This window comes from Tiliqua scincoides, chromosome 3 (genome assembly GCF_035046505.1).
Source record: "Tiliqua scincoides isolate rTilSci1 chromosome 3, rTilSci1.hap2, whole genome shotgun sequence".
Taxonomy (NCBI): domain Eukaryota; kingdom Metazoa; phylum Chordata; class Lepidosauria; order Squamata; family Scincidae; genus Tiliqua; species Tiliqua scincoides.
The window spans coordinates 226,764,270-226,779,378 of record NC_089823.1 but is presented as its reverse complement, the minus strand read 5'-3'; the positions used below and the strand labels follow the sequence as shown (position 1 = coordinate 226,779,378).

General features: G+C 45.1%; 1 protein-coding gene and 2 pseudogenes across 1 annotated transcript in view; 2 read left to right on the top strand and 1 right to left on the bottom strand.

The window, feature by feature from the left end:
* Window positions 1-1,946, top strand: part of SPATA16 (spermatogenesis associated 16) — a 138,168-nt gene extending 136,222 nt beyond the window's left edge. Inside the window, exon 10 of the mRNA XM_066622149.1 lies at window positions 1,824-1,946. Within this exon, the coding sequence (XP_066478246.1) occupies window positions 1,824-1,946 (123 nt within the window). The remainder of the gene's footprint in view (window positions 1-1,823) is intronic.
* LOC136646231 (5S ribosomal RNA) lies at window positions 1,311-1,430 on the bottom strand (annotated as a pseudogene).
* An 11,909-nt stretch (window positions 1,947-13,855) lies between the features above and the next one.
* LOC136646823 (5S ribosomal RNA) lies at window positions 13,856-13,975 on the top strand (annotated as a pseudogene).
* Window positions 13,976-15,109: the final 1,134 nt, after the last annotated feature.

Sequence of the window (15,109 nt, the reverse complement as noted above, 5' to 3'; positions counted from 1 at the left end):
TTCTCCAGGCTCCCCTGCCCTCAGATTTGAGTGGAACTTCCTCCTGAGACATGGACACCAGCTATATTCATTGCTTCCTTTCAGCACCAGGCAAAATCCATTCTGTTCTCTTGAGCATTTTATAACTTTAGCTAGTTTTCAATCTTCTTTGCAAAATGTGTGGTTGGTTTTTTTTAATCCACTGTGGTTTTTAAGTATTCTGTTGGCTTTTTTTAGCTGTTGCTTTATTGCTTTTATTGATTTGTGTGTGTTTTATAACAACAACAATATTGTTAGCAGTCTTGAGACATGTTTTTGGTAAGACAGGATATAAATTCCTATAATAAATAAGCAACTTAAAGTTACTCAGGAAGATGGGAAAATGTAGGGAGTAGGGTAAAGAGTATGGAGACGCTTTGGAGAGCAAAGAAGCTAAGACACTCCTGCGTTCTGGCCTGGGTGCTGTAGCCCCCTATGTGTTTTCACAGAGCCAGCCGGTTGCTTGAAATAAGAAGGTGAATGCAAGCATGTAAGTAGACTTCGGCAGAGAGGGGGCATTTCATTTTCAAGAGCAACTAGTAGCTCAGCAAATGGGCAGAGAGAGTGGGAGCATAGAAGTCACATGTACCCCCTCTCAGGACACACTATCTTTTATACCAGCTATTTTCAACCAGTGTGCCATGACACATTGGTGTGCCGTGAGAGATTGGAGCACAGCAGTTGAAAATGGCTGAAAAATTTGTCTGGGTCCTGTGGCTCTGTTTCTAGGACAACTGTCTAGCGGACGAAGAGGGACAGACAGTTTGCTACTGTAGACAGTGCCCTAGAAACAGAGCCACCCCACCCAGAAGACTCTCCCAGAAGCTGGAAGTGACATCACAAGAGGCGAAGACCATAGAGATCAGTGTGCCACGAGAAGAAAAATGCTGAAAATTACTCTGTATGTGTGTGTGTTTTCTTTGCCTGTACCCCCAGTAGACAAGACAGATTTTTTGCCATTGCTTTATGGGGATTGAACTCTGAACCAGTTGCTACTGAGGCAACTCTACTCTTATTTTAACAGAAACAAAATAAGAAATCTGTAAGATATTTTAAAATATCAATCAAAACATCTGCTTCAACAAATGCATCTATTTATTTGTTGTTGTCCAGACTGCATTTTTCCCTCCAGTTCCTCCCAGGTCTTTCCTTGCAGCCCACACCGTACTAGTCCTTTCCCCACTGTCACCTCCAACCAACCACTCTCCCATGTCTAAGAACCAATCACATCTCTGACCCAGTATCACCAAATGGTTGGCAACCTTCCTTCAGTCTCGAAAGACTATGGTATAAGCATACAGCACCCAGTATTCCCAGGCGGTCTCCCATCCAAGTACTAACCAGGCCTGACCCTGCTTAGCTTCCAAGATCAGACAAGATTGGGCATGTGCAGGGTAACAATTGCTATTATCCTCAGGCTTTCCATTTCCCACTGTTGCCATTGTATCCCCACTTCAGCTCTGAAACCTCGTCTTTCGTGGTGGTTCCTCTTTTTAAAAAACCACTATAAATATTACTGAGAATGCACTAAATGGCTTTCACCATAACTACACATCAATGTACAGCAAATCTCTCCATTTTGCCATAGCTACATCTCAGACTCAGTTCCCCATCTGCAAAATGGGACTTAATGCGCTGGATGGATATGAAATATCTGAGCCAGGGTTTTTAATCTGAATCAATTGAATCTTACACATTCAATCATTTGGGGAGGGAAATAATCCATTTAGCGAAGAATACTAAATAACTGCAAGCACGCAGTGCAGCTGGTTTGACAGCCCCTGTTCTTTTATGTTGGCTTGCAGGTTGGAATAATAGAAGACTTCTTATACCAATTAGAAGATAGTTTCTTAAAGACCAAAAAGCTCAGAACAGCAAGGAGACAGAAAATGAAAATGAAGCGGCTTCAAAGTGAACAGCCTTGCTAGTCCTGCTGAGGAAGGCGCTCCCATCCCGCACCAGAGATGGCAAAAAAAACGGACATTAATATAGCAGGGGTTTGACATCTGGGACAACAAAGGCTGGCCTTCAAATTAATGAGGTGTCCCCTCCATACAGCTCATCTTCAGCAACAAGCTCCTTCACTTCATTAGTTTCATCTGACAGGAATAAAACATTCATGGGATGCTTGAGTGGGTTCTTATGCAGAATGGTCTTGTTTATTCAGACGTAATAGGGAATGTGGCTCATTGCACAATTCCTTTTTCTGGGCACCATCCAACTGGAGTGATGTTTCATGAGTCTTCCAATTCCCTGGTCTTGCCCTGGTCTTGCCCGGGAGCTTGGAATGTGCAGCATTTGTTCTTTTTCAATCCATAATTTTGCAATGCAAGCTTGTAGATGTGCTGCCAGGGAAGGGGCTGAAGACAACCACAGGCTGCAGAAAGTAGTGCCTGCCCTAGAGGTTACTGTTCATGCCCCTCTTCCTGCTTCCCCTTTTTACTGGATTAGCAACTGAACGGGGAAACTGGTAGACCTATCCCACCATATCAAAGTAAGGAAACCAGGCCAAAGTAGGCCTTCATGGAAAAACCACCCTTCGCAGAAGATCACTGAGCCTAGATGTTCTTGTTTAAAATCAAACCACAGTAGTGCCTGTGAGTGATCCGACTTGACCACCCACTGAAGTGCCTGTAAATAGAGACTAGGCAGGCAAGTATAACCTGTTTATTAAAAAGCCATAGGAAAGGGGAACTCAATCAAAAGGGGGGAGGGACAGAAAAAAGCACCACAAGCAGGCTGATAGAAAATGCTTAAACCTGGTTGGAGAAACACAAAGAAAGAGCTGGACCAAATTGGGTGTATTAACTAGTAACACCCAGCACAGCAAGTTGGGTAGCTACTTGGAAGAAAAGCACACAAAATCCCAATGGCACTGCTACACTGATGAAGATTTCAGACTGGCTTGGAGTGAAAAGAGCAAACAAAGCAGAATTCTCTTTATGCCAAGAGACACATTTAAACTTTGCAGACCCACCAGCCATTTGAGACAGATTTTAATCTTGCAGTGATGGTGAGAGCTGGATCATATGAAAAGAGAAGATAAAAAAAAGGTGATGCAAAAGCACCTTTATCAAATCACAGTTACACCTTCCTTTTGCCATGTATTGGTTATTAGAAGCTCTACAGGCTACAGAGGGTTCTAGAACATGTTCTAAGATCCCCATCGAGTTCACATGTGCTGCTGGCTGGCATGGCCTGTTAAACTTCACCATCATGCCACATCAATAGAGAGCATGCCCTTGGATAAACCCAACACATCCCTAAAGCTACAGATTGATGGCATAGTTCATGGGTCTCCAAACATTTTGGCCAGAGGGCCACATCAAATATGTGGCACAGTGTCAAGGGCCAGAAAAAAAAAATTCTAAATATAAAATTTAAATACACACATCAGGATTTCTCCAAGTACCATAACACACCACAGAAATAAAGCACACATTCAAACAGACCCCCATTCCCCCACCTTCCCGGTTCTCAGAACACACTCTGGACATGACCGGAGTACAGCTCCAGTCATGTTCGGTTGAGTGGGCTAGAAGCTCTCAGTGGACCAGAGGCTGGCTGCGGGTCGGATAGAGGCTCACCATGGGCCACATGTGGCCCTCGGGCCAAGATTTGGAGACGCCTGGCATAGTTCATTAATGGTTGTGCAAGGAAGCTGATCTGCCATTGTGATCTTTACATTGAGGGATCTCTAAAAATCTTCCAGAGATGTATAGGCCTCCTTGAAACACCATTTGAAAATCCATTTCCCCAAGTCAATTGGACATATATTCATTCCATTTACCGTATAGTCTCCCTTTCTTCCATGGAACTCAAAGCAGTGTAAACAGAGTTCCCAGGTAGTCATCAAGACCCAGACCTGCCCCCTTTCTGCAAGGCTGCTACATCTTGAGCCTTAAGATCATTTGCATGCTTGAATGAAATGCTTTGAGACAGCTGGTTCTCCTTCAGCTGCCTGTGACGGTCTTACCTTGTGCTTGCAGAATACTGCAGAAAACTTCATATATAGGCTCCTAATGGGTTCTGAGCTGTCTGTGACAGATCAGGAGAGAGATCTTGGGGTGGTGGTGGACAGGTCGATGAAAGTGTCGACCCAATGTGCGGCGGCAGTGAAGAAGGCCAGTTCTATGCTTGGGATCATTAGAAAAGGTATTGAGAACAAAACAGCTAATATTATAATGCCGTTGTACAAATCTATGGTAAGGCCACACCTGGAGTATTGTGTCCAGTTCTGGTCGCCGCATCACAAAACATAGTGGAAATGGAAAAGGTGCAAAAGAGAGCGACTAAGATGATTACTGGGCTGGGGCACCTTCCTTATGAGGAAAGGCTACGGCGTTTGGGCCACTTCAGCCTAGAAAAGAGACGCCTGAGGGGGGACATGATTGAGACATACAAAATTATGCAGGGGATGGACAGAGTGGATAGGGAGATGCTCTTTACACTCTCACATAACACCAGAACCAGGTGACATCCACTAAAATTGAGTGTTGGGTGGGTTAGGACAGACAAAAGAAAATATTTCTTTACTCAGCATGTGGTCAGTCTGTGGAACTCCTTGCTGCAGGAAGTGGTGATGGCATCTGGCCTGGATGCGTTTAAAAGGGGATTGGACAAGTTTCTGGAGGAAAAATCCATTATGGATTACAAACCATGATGTTTATGTGCAACCTCCTGGTTTTAGAAATGGGCTGTGTCAGATGCAAGGGAGGGCACCAGGATGCAGGTCTCCTGTTATCTGGTGTGCTCCCTGGGGCATTTGGTGGGCCGCTGTGAGATACAGGAAGCTGGACTAGATGGGCCTATGGCCTGATCCAGTGGGGCTGTTCTTACATTCTTAATATATTGTCTCATAAAGCCCAGCCTGATTTTCAGAAACACTTTAGTCAAAAGACATGCAAAAGGCATGAGCTCACCAGCAGGATAACAGCTTGATTTATGCAACTGTGCCTCAAAGGAATTGTAGTATGGAATCCAAAATTGATCAAACGCTTTCTGCATAATCCAAGTTACCTTGAGCGAGTGTGAACTCCTGGGATGCAGCTACAAAGTGTTTCAGCACTACGGAGACAGGGTAATTGTTCCAGATCGCCCCCCTGCCCTCCCCCTGCCAGCGCCCAATGGAACTTTATGACACTGCAACAAGCATCCCTTGTTGCTGAGTGCAGGGAAGGTAAATATGAAGGATAATGTCATAAACATCATTAAGATTGCCTTTTAAATGTTTCCTATTTCCTTAAAAACACCAGCTCATAAGTCAATTCTCTAATGTTGGGGTTATTGTGTTTCATTGTTCCCCCTGCATTTAAGAAAATGCTTTTCTACCAAGGGAAATCTGATTTTTCAAAACATCTTGTGAAATTGCTCTGATATCTACACTGACTACTTGTTGTCTTTAGGGTTGTCGTCTTTTGAACCAGTCCTTGAAGCTGTGCCTTTTACAGGGGCTTGAGCTGCAGCCTGGGGATAAGAATAGGCCCTCAGTTTGGCTGTACTTGTCGTAAGAGGCGACTAAACAGCCACCGGGTAGATGGGACTCGTCAGCCTGGGAAGGCAGCTCATCTGAGAGAAGGAAAACTCTGATCCCAAACCTCCACTGCCTTGTGGCTACATCCAGTTATGGAAAAGGCTTCAGGAGTCAACCTCGAGGCAAAATCAGGAGCCGGAGTCCCTGAGGCAGTTCATGGCTGAACATAGTCATGTTCTGGCAACTCCTGCGACGTCGCTGGAACCAACCGTATTGGCCTCTGCCTTTCCATTGGACCATTTCAGCCACGTGGAGAGGGGGGATTTGCTGCATGGGAAACAGCCTATCCTCCATACCTACTTTACCCAGGCTTCGCGCACTGAAGAGAACACTCTGTTCCAGAACCACCATTCAGAGCGTGACACCATAGTCTTCCGAGACTGAAGGATGCCTAGGAGCTGCAGCAATTAGCAGATGATCATATTTATCTCCAGGCTATGGAAAACATCACTTGCTGATTTCTGTGGATCAAAACACAGTTCAAGGAACAGAAATAGAGCAGGTTGGGTTTGTCCTCTGGTCAACTGACAACCCTGGTTACACAGGCCAACACACATTTTGCTTCCTTAAACGTTACACCAGTTCCTGGGTATATTTGGGGTGCCAATTCAAAAAATGGCATCTGTTTTGCCCTATCACGTCTAGTTTTGGAGACACGGCATAGCCTCTTTAGTGAATGGTTCACTAAACCACTAAATGGCTTGAACCATTCACTAAAGAGGCTCTACTATATCTCCAAAACTAGACGTGATAGGGCAAAACGGATGCTATTTTTTGAATCAGCACCCCAAATTCATATCAAACCACCACAAAGTTTGGGAAAAACTTTTCTGGCCCTTAATTTTGTAGGCCTGTGTTATCTTTCAGGCAGAAATTCAAGGTACTGGGTTTGATCTCTACGGGCTCTGGTGACTTGTGTGACATAAAAGAGCACCTCCTCCCTAATCACACATTTTCAGACTGATCAAGAGTGCTAACAGGACTCCTGGAGAGAAGATAACACAGCAGTTCTCAACTTGTGAGTTGTGGTTTGGGGTGGGCCATATGCCAGCGCTACCTGGAAGTTGCAAGGCATTCAGCCACTGTAGCTGAACGTGTGTCACAGCAATAAAAAGCCTGAGAACCACTGATATGTAAACCTATGTTTACATATCAGTTTCGATGGCTGCCACACACCTTGTCCGCCTTCATCAAAATCTGAATCCTGAAGGACATCCCCACCCTCTAATTTGCTGTTTTGTAGCAACGGTTTATTTAAGATACATATACCCTTCTTTTCAGCAAAGTGGCAAAGCAACTTTCAAATCATAACCCTAAATAAATTTAAGAATACTATGTAATTGGCAGCAAATTGGATTAAAACAGTAGGGTGACACTATAGAAATATTCACAAGAGAGAAAGTTTTTCAGGAAGGCATTTTATTTTGTGGGATAAAGGAACATGGAAGGCATGTACCCTCTGTCTAAAAGCAAGAAGGGAAAGGGCCTGGTGGACTATGGAGAGGACATTTCATAACTGAGATATCGCCACCAAACGCTCTTTGACCTTGGTATCTACCAGACCCTCTGGCACTGGTGGCTCTTAATGTTTGGACAGGTTCAGGGGAGAAAGCAGTCCTTAAGGTAGCTTGGTCCCAGATCGCGTAGGACTTTAAAGGACAAGACCAGCACTTTGAATTAGACCCAGAAGCAAATAGGTAATTAGGGTTACAAGAGCAAAACATGTCTTATATAATTTTAAAAATCCTACGTAAATCTTACCACCAGTCTCCAATTATACAAACAATGGGTGAAAATTGATAACAGTGAGTTTACTGGAGCAGGTGGTTTATTGAGGCATCATTGGATTACCAATATGGTCGACAGGCTGCGTTCGGCTTGAGCCAATTCTGCACTACACACACACTCACAAAGTCTGTGTGGAGCAACCTTTTCAAGGATCCAGTGGACCTTTTGTAAACACCTTCGGACAATTCAACAGTTTCTTCCAGACAAACAGCGGTCTTCCTAACAGAAATGTCTTAGTTGCTAATGATGAAAATACATTTACTGTCAATAAAGAAGTTCTAAAGAAAATGCCTGGTCTACTCAACTTCGAGTGCTGGAGAAACCAAGTGAGATTAGAAGTGTGTGCGGCAAGATTAAACTCTCTAACAGCAGTGGTGGGAAGGTAGGAACCGACTGAGAAGTTAAATGATTTGCTTAAGGGCGACAGCACGAGGCAGAGAAGAGAAAGGAACCCCAGAGGACAAAATAGCACCGCGCAGTAATTACAATCAAAAGAGGAATTCAGAAAATACGCAAACCCACACTTGCTGTGTTTAAGAATAGCATCTGGCAATCCTCTCCAAGCAATGCCCTTCTGCATCCTTTCAATCTGAAAACCAGGTGGGTTACATTCTTCCAGATTCCCATTTCCTTCCCCCCCTCTCTTTCTCTCGCTTATTCTTTTAACAACAATTATTGTCACAAAGAGCAGATTTAACAGCCAGTCTTTTTTCCTGCTACAATCCATCACGAGGAGACGCCAAATCTGGGACGCCTTTGTACAGTCTATGAGAGATAATAATAGAATCTATTACCCTGACCTTTTCCATTTGCTTGGCAATGCTTTTGGGAAGACTTTTCCTCTCCTCTCCTCTTAACCACCTCATTAACCTGGGAGGAAAGAGGAGGCATGGACAGACAATTAGCCGGCAGAATATTAAAAAGGTTAATGCAGAATGGCACACTCCCAATCTGGTGGTATTAGAAATCTGGTATCGTGTTCTGCTTTCATAAGCTACAGAAGCCCACAATCCCATCCTGCTTTGTAGCCCAAACACACAAGGCCAGCCTGGACCATACTTTTTTACCCGACTCACACCCATGTGATAATGAACATGTGCAATTACGATGCAGTGCATTCCAACCTCTGCCTACCTTTCCAAAGGAGTTTGGAGCACTGTCTTAATTAAATGGAGGGTGGGGGTGGGTTCAGATTGTTCAATCTGGCTGGCTTTCCACACTGATAAAAACACACATCATTGAAACCAGCCTATGGAGGCCTCGTCAAGCATGAGCAGGCCTAGCTTACAGGGCCAGCCTTAGAAGTTGTGGGGCCCCTGCAAAAATGCTTTGCATTGCATTGCACTCATCCTGCTCACCAAGGGGAGTGGCAGTGGCAAGGCACCTGGGAGCAGGGGCCAATTTCAAGCCAATTGGACCTAGGGGCAGGTGGAAAAGAGCCATCCAATGGCAATGCTCCACTTGTGCTGCCCTCGCTGTACCTTGACATGGAAGATTCCATGCCCAAGTGTCAGCTACAGAGTGAGGTGCCAGCTGTGGTTACTAGTGCTCCACTCGCCGCTCCAGTGTGAGGTTGGTCCAGGGCCCAATTTGGCCACATTGCCATAAAGCCAGCCCTGCTAGCTTATACCTGAATAAACTTAGTAGTGTCCAAGCTCTTTTTTGTATCGTTTCAGTGATAGCAGAATTTCTTAAATCCAAAGCCAGTGAGTGACATTCTCTGTACTATACCCAACACCAGTGGTTACCAAACTTGCAACCACTGTGTGCCAAAACACCAGTCCCCATTCAGACCAGAGCTTACCGTTCCACTGCAGTGCTGCATGTATTCCAAGTAGGTCGGGACATAGGCCGTGAAACAGATCGTCCCGGCAGACGCAACTGTCCAGAGTGTCCCTGCGCCCCAATAAGAACATAAGAACAGCCCCACTGGATCAGGCCATAGGCCCATCTAGTCCAGCTTCCTGTATCTCACAGCAGCCCACCAAATGCCCCAGGGAGCACACAAGACAACAGACACAACATAAGAACATAAGAACAGCTCCACTGAATCAGGCCATAGGCCCATCTAGTCCAGCTTCCTGTATCTCACAGCGGCCCACCAAATGCCCCAGGGAGCACACCACATAACAAGAGACCTCATCCTGGTGCCCTCCCTTGCATCTGGCATTCTGACATAGCCCATTTCTAAAATCAGGAGGTTGCACATGCACATCATGGCTTGTACCCCATAATGGATTTTTCCTCCGGAAACTTGTCCAATCCCCTTTTAAAGGCGTCCAGGCCAGATTCCGTCACCACATCCTGTGGCAAGGAGTCCCACAGACCAACTACACTCTGAGTAAAGAAAGATTTTCTCTTGTCTGTTCTAACTCTCCCAACACTCAATTTTAGTGGATGTCCCCTGGTTCTGGTATCAACTTGGAATCTACTTGGAATATATTTAGCACCACAGGGGAATGATAAGCTCCGCTCATGGGGCGGAAGGCTTTCACCAAACCCTAGATCCTGCCTGTGGGCCAGGGTTTGTAAAGCCCTGCTCAACACTGAAAGGTGAAAATTAACCCAGATCGTATCAGGGTGCCCAAACAACAGATGTTGATGACTGGGGAAGCTATTCACTCTGGGTTGCCTGAATGCATCTCACACCCTATTTACCTGGGTGGGGGCCTAAAAAGGGACTTTTTATGTAGCTTGCATGTAGGGCCAGCCTTAGGAGCTGTGAGGCCCAATTGGAAACACTTTTGCAGGGCCCCCTTTACTAATCTTTTTAAGCTCTTAGCTTGAATGGAGCCAAACCAAGAAAAAAGTCTGTTACTTCTGTGCAAGTGGATAAGACTCGAGTACCTTTATTGGTTGTGCAGAACAGGCACCTGGGAGGTCAGTCGGAGGGAGAAGGGAGCACGCAGCCAGCCTGCAGTGCTCCCCAACTCACTCGTCACTGCCCTGTCCGTAGCAGGCCGCTCCAAAGCCAGGAGTTGTGAGGGAAAGAATCATAGAATTGGAAGGGACCTAATTGGTCATCTAGTCCAACCCCCTGCCTTAGGCAGGATGCCCTGAGAGCGAGGGGCACATCCTGTTGCCTGCATGGCACCAATATCGGGTCAACTGGAAGCAGCGGTGGGCGGGAGCTGTTTCCAGACTGACCCAATTTTGGATCAAGTGGAAGCATCTGTGGGCAGAAGGGCAGTGCAGGGCTCTCACCATGCGCTGGGCCCTATTGGGTGAAATCTTCCCAATTGCCTAAAAGCCAGCCCTATAGGATGGGACGCATAAAGAAAAACCTGACTAGTGCCACACATGAAAGAAAGTCAATCATGCCCAAGTCCCACCAAAATACCAAAAAATAAATTGTAAGATTTAAATTAGTCATAGCTAACTTTCAATGGGATGTATGCATGACCAACTTGCTCTGGATTTCTGAGTGTGGTACTTATCTATGCGCATTTTGAGAAGGCTTTGCGGTTCAGAAGAGCAACATACATCTCACCCCTGTAGCCTATTCTTTTCCTTTCATCTCCTAAACTACAAGGCTGGAGCTTGTTATAATGACCAAGTTGATCCATTGCTCCCGTGACTTGTCTGCTGACACTGTGATATTGGTTCTCTCTTTTATTCATCATCAGGATACTGGTTTCCATTGATTTATTTGATGCTGCACTTCCTTGTATTAGCTTCAACACTCGCACTCCAATCACTTCTTCAGTTGGGTCACTCTCAGTAGGAAGTCAAAGGCTGGCAATGACTGAAAATCATTACCAACCTGATATGGATTCATTCTCTTGCCCCGTAAGACAAGGTCTGCATTTCAATATCGGACTAGTACTCTTAGGATCCGTGGTCAAATTCAATTAGCCATCCCAGTGCGTGCTCTGTTGCACCTCCGTCAAATATCCAAGGCATTCAGGAACCTGGACCCCAGACTGTGGTTTCAATGAATTCCCCTTTCCTTGGATTTCTCCACTGACAGCTTTTGTACCCATTAAACTATGGCATTGCTTTCATTAGGCAAGTAGGGAGAAATCCATGACATTCTGAAGTAAAGATTCTGTTTCCCGACTGTCTAGTGGTTGGGTCCATAAGAGCATCTCCAGGTATTAGAGCCATCTTTTTTCTTCATTGTCTTGGAAGCGTAACAGTTTGCTGACATTAACTGGATGTAGGAAATAATTCATACTTTCTTTAAGTTCAGGGCCGGCCCACCCATGAGCTCAACTGGTTGCCTCAGGCTGATAGGTATCACTGCCTACCTCCTTGCCTCCACTGCTTCTCCTACTACACCCTGGCTTGTAAAAGGAAGCAGAGAGGAAGAGGAAATATGGAGAGGAGGAGAGCAAGAGCGTTAGATCCAAGGCAACTCAACTATTGGGGGTGGAGAGCTTATTATGGTCACATATTGATCATGAAAGCAGCCACCCCACTTGCCATACCCAGAAGACAGCCCTGCCAGCAGGAGGGAGTGAATGAGCAGCCACACTAACCTGGTTTCTCTTCCCCTCGAGGTGCTGCTACTTCCACAACAAGGTTTTCATTTATAATAACTCAAGGGTTTCATGGGCCTCTGGTAAGAGACACATACCCCCATGAGGGCTGCTCATGCACTCACCCTTACTAACAGGTAGTACAGCTGCTTTTACTGCTGGTGCCCCTTGGACCTCACTTGCCAGTGGGCTGCATCTTCAGAAACCGCATCAGCCACCATTTCTGGGAGCAGCAGCCCAAGCTAGAAGATGGCCTACAATGGCCCCAAAAGGAAAATTGACAGCAGTCTTTTACATCCATCTGCCCAAGAGCAGTACCTGCCTACAGCTGTGGTTATAAGAAGCACACAGCCATACCAAGCTAATTGATCCACGTTACCAGGCCATACATCAGCAGTCAGGGACACAGTCAATGGTGAATAAACTCTCTATAGGTTCATGAAGCTCAGTAGATACTGGAGCCCTGAGAACAAGCCTGATGGAAATAGTGGATAAGAAATGGATGTGTAGTAAAACAGAACCCACCAGTACATGTGAGCTGTGAGTGAAATGCTCAATGGCAGATCAAGTCAGGTCTTGCACACTTCTCACAGCTATGCTTTTACAGAAGCTTGGGGAAAAAGCACTGCAAGCTCTCTTCAAACAGTGGCTGTGCTCCTCGTTGATTGGCGTGACGTATACAAGTCCATTTTATAGACAGAATTAAGGGCTTGCTCCATTTCCCTACACATTCTCTAAACATGGGACAACAAAATGGGGATAATGTCCCATCCCTCCATCCACACACTCCCTGAACATATGAAACAAATATGTTTGGGGATGTTTACAACTCAAAAGGCCACACACCCCTTTTTACATGTCTTTTCCACACATTAGAAATATTTTCAGAAAAAATTGCACATTGCACCCATATCAGAACAAGGTTATGATACGTTTCAAGCAAATATGGAGATTGTACTAGGAAACCCTCAGGCTTTCAAGCATAACAACCACTTTTAATGAGCTTTGGGTGCAGATTTAGTTTGAACAGAGCATAATTATGAAGCATACTATCTAAAATGGCTCCCCAACTTAGACCTAGACCATCTCCTACCCAAGAATTCCCACACTTTCCTTGACTGCTAGTTTGCTACTGTTAAGTTAAAATATGGCTTCCTCGTTAGGGTTTTTCCAGTGCTGAGAATGAATTGAATTCAAAAACTACTATGGTTTGATGCTGTTTTTCCATCCTGTAGATGAAAGCTGAAGGCCTTATTCTTCTTTTGGGGCTGTGGCTGAGGAAATGCATGAGGAAAATGGTGCATGAAGGAACATGCTGAGCAATCTGGCCAAAATAGGTTTTCAAAGCAAACAGGATAGATTTCTAGAAGTGCCATTTTTGTATCTCAATCACCATTACACTGCTAAAGGGAAGCTTTGCTTCATGCAAGAATGAGAAATGAAGCGACAACAGTATTTCACTCTGACATACCATGTAATACTGTGAGTTGCATGTGTCATGTGCCAAAAACAGAGGGCTACAATAGTTAACTTAATAGATTTTTTAGAACTTTTAATTAACCAGCTAAAAAATGTGTCAGGTTATGGGCCAGTTTAAAAAAAAATTGTAATTAACACAAGTGCTTATATAATGCAGATAGCAGACATCACCTTAGAAAAGGCATTGTCTCTTTTCTCTCAGAGTATGGAATATGCTTGCTTTTACTCGCATGCAGGCAACCAAGAAGCACCGCACTATGTCGTATACTTGTCGCACACTCCCAGGGTTTTGGGTGCCCAGAGTTCTTGGTTCTTGAACCCTAGAGCCTCAAGGACCCTTGTTCGGTAGAACTGCCACCACCCTGTATGTGCCAGTGCCTCGGTCCAGGGACACTGAGACCCTCTAGCTTAACTATATCCCTTGTAGCCACTGAGCACTTTCTTTACTTAGTCTCAGTCCTCAAGGTACTAGTCCACAATGAGGATTTTTGGTAGTTTGCTGAACGGCTAGGCAGGATTCTGAACCTTTGTCCCCAACAGACAATGAAGCAGAAGCATGTGCAGCAACTGTTACCCTGCACATGCCTGATCTCATCTGATCTCGGAAGCTAAGCAGGGTCAGGCCTGGTTAGTACTTGGATGGGAGACCGCCTGGGAATACCGGGTGCTGTAGGCTTATACCATAGTCTTTCAAGACTGAAGATTGCCAACCACAGGCAACCAAAATGTGTAATCAACTAGTTAATTTGACATTTTGTCAAGCATAAACCCTCACAAAAAAACCAGAACTTGCAACAATGTAACTGGTAGCTAGTAAATGCCTATCATTCAAATGGAGTTGTATGTAGGGGGAAACTATGTATTCAGCAAGTATTTGGGGCATACTTGAGTTTACCAAGAGACCCTTGGTTTATGGCTAGGCCACCTCATGCCAGAGAGGCAAGAGTCATGTTCCGATGAGAGCAGTACCTCCCAATGCAGCACTTTCTTGTTCCCTTTGGAACTAATAGTCTTCTGGATTGAGAAAGTAACCACCATTGGAATGGGACCTATGGCTGTTCTGTGCCCTGGAAAATTCCAGCACAGATTTAGCCACTACCTAGCCCCATGACCTAGATTGCATTTCACATTTCAACCTTGCAGTGTTGCCCTGTGACACAACAGTGGACACCTGTGCCTGTGCAAGATGAGGCGTTCAGCCCTTGCGCCTGTAACCGATGAACTGTAAAGGCATAAGCAAAATCAGATAATTAGTGTGTGATAATCTAGCAGAGGCTCTCAATCTGAGAGCAGAGCTGAAGGTGTGAACCTCCCTGTTACTTTTTAATGAGGAGCCCAGCCCCGGTTTGCCAGCCATTTCAACTGGAACACACTGAAACCCATGGCGGTATACAGGATGAAACACAGTGCACACTTCTGGAAATCAATTGGGCTTCTATTTACATTCACCCCAGGCTGAGACACTGCAGAAGTAACCGAAATATTATCTTTACCACAGAGTAGCAGAAAAACATGTAGGCGCTTGCAATTCAATATAGTCAATAAATCACATCCTCCTTAAGCAAAGAGAAGGGGCATTTGCATATTTATAAGGACATGGATGCTGAGTGGTAGTTGGCCTCTCTCTTTCCCCCCCCCTCCCTCCAAACTCCAGCATGGCAAACAGGCACTATCATTTTGAAAAGGTGCATGAAAAGAGAAACCCAGCCATATGATTTATATTCCACTCCATTCCAGTCTAAAAGGCTCTATAACTAGGTTAATGCTGGGCATGCTATGCCTTCTAGATGAGGACGAGTTCATACAGCAG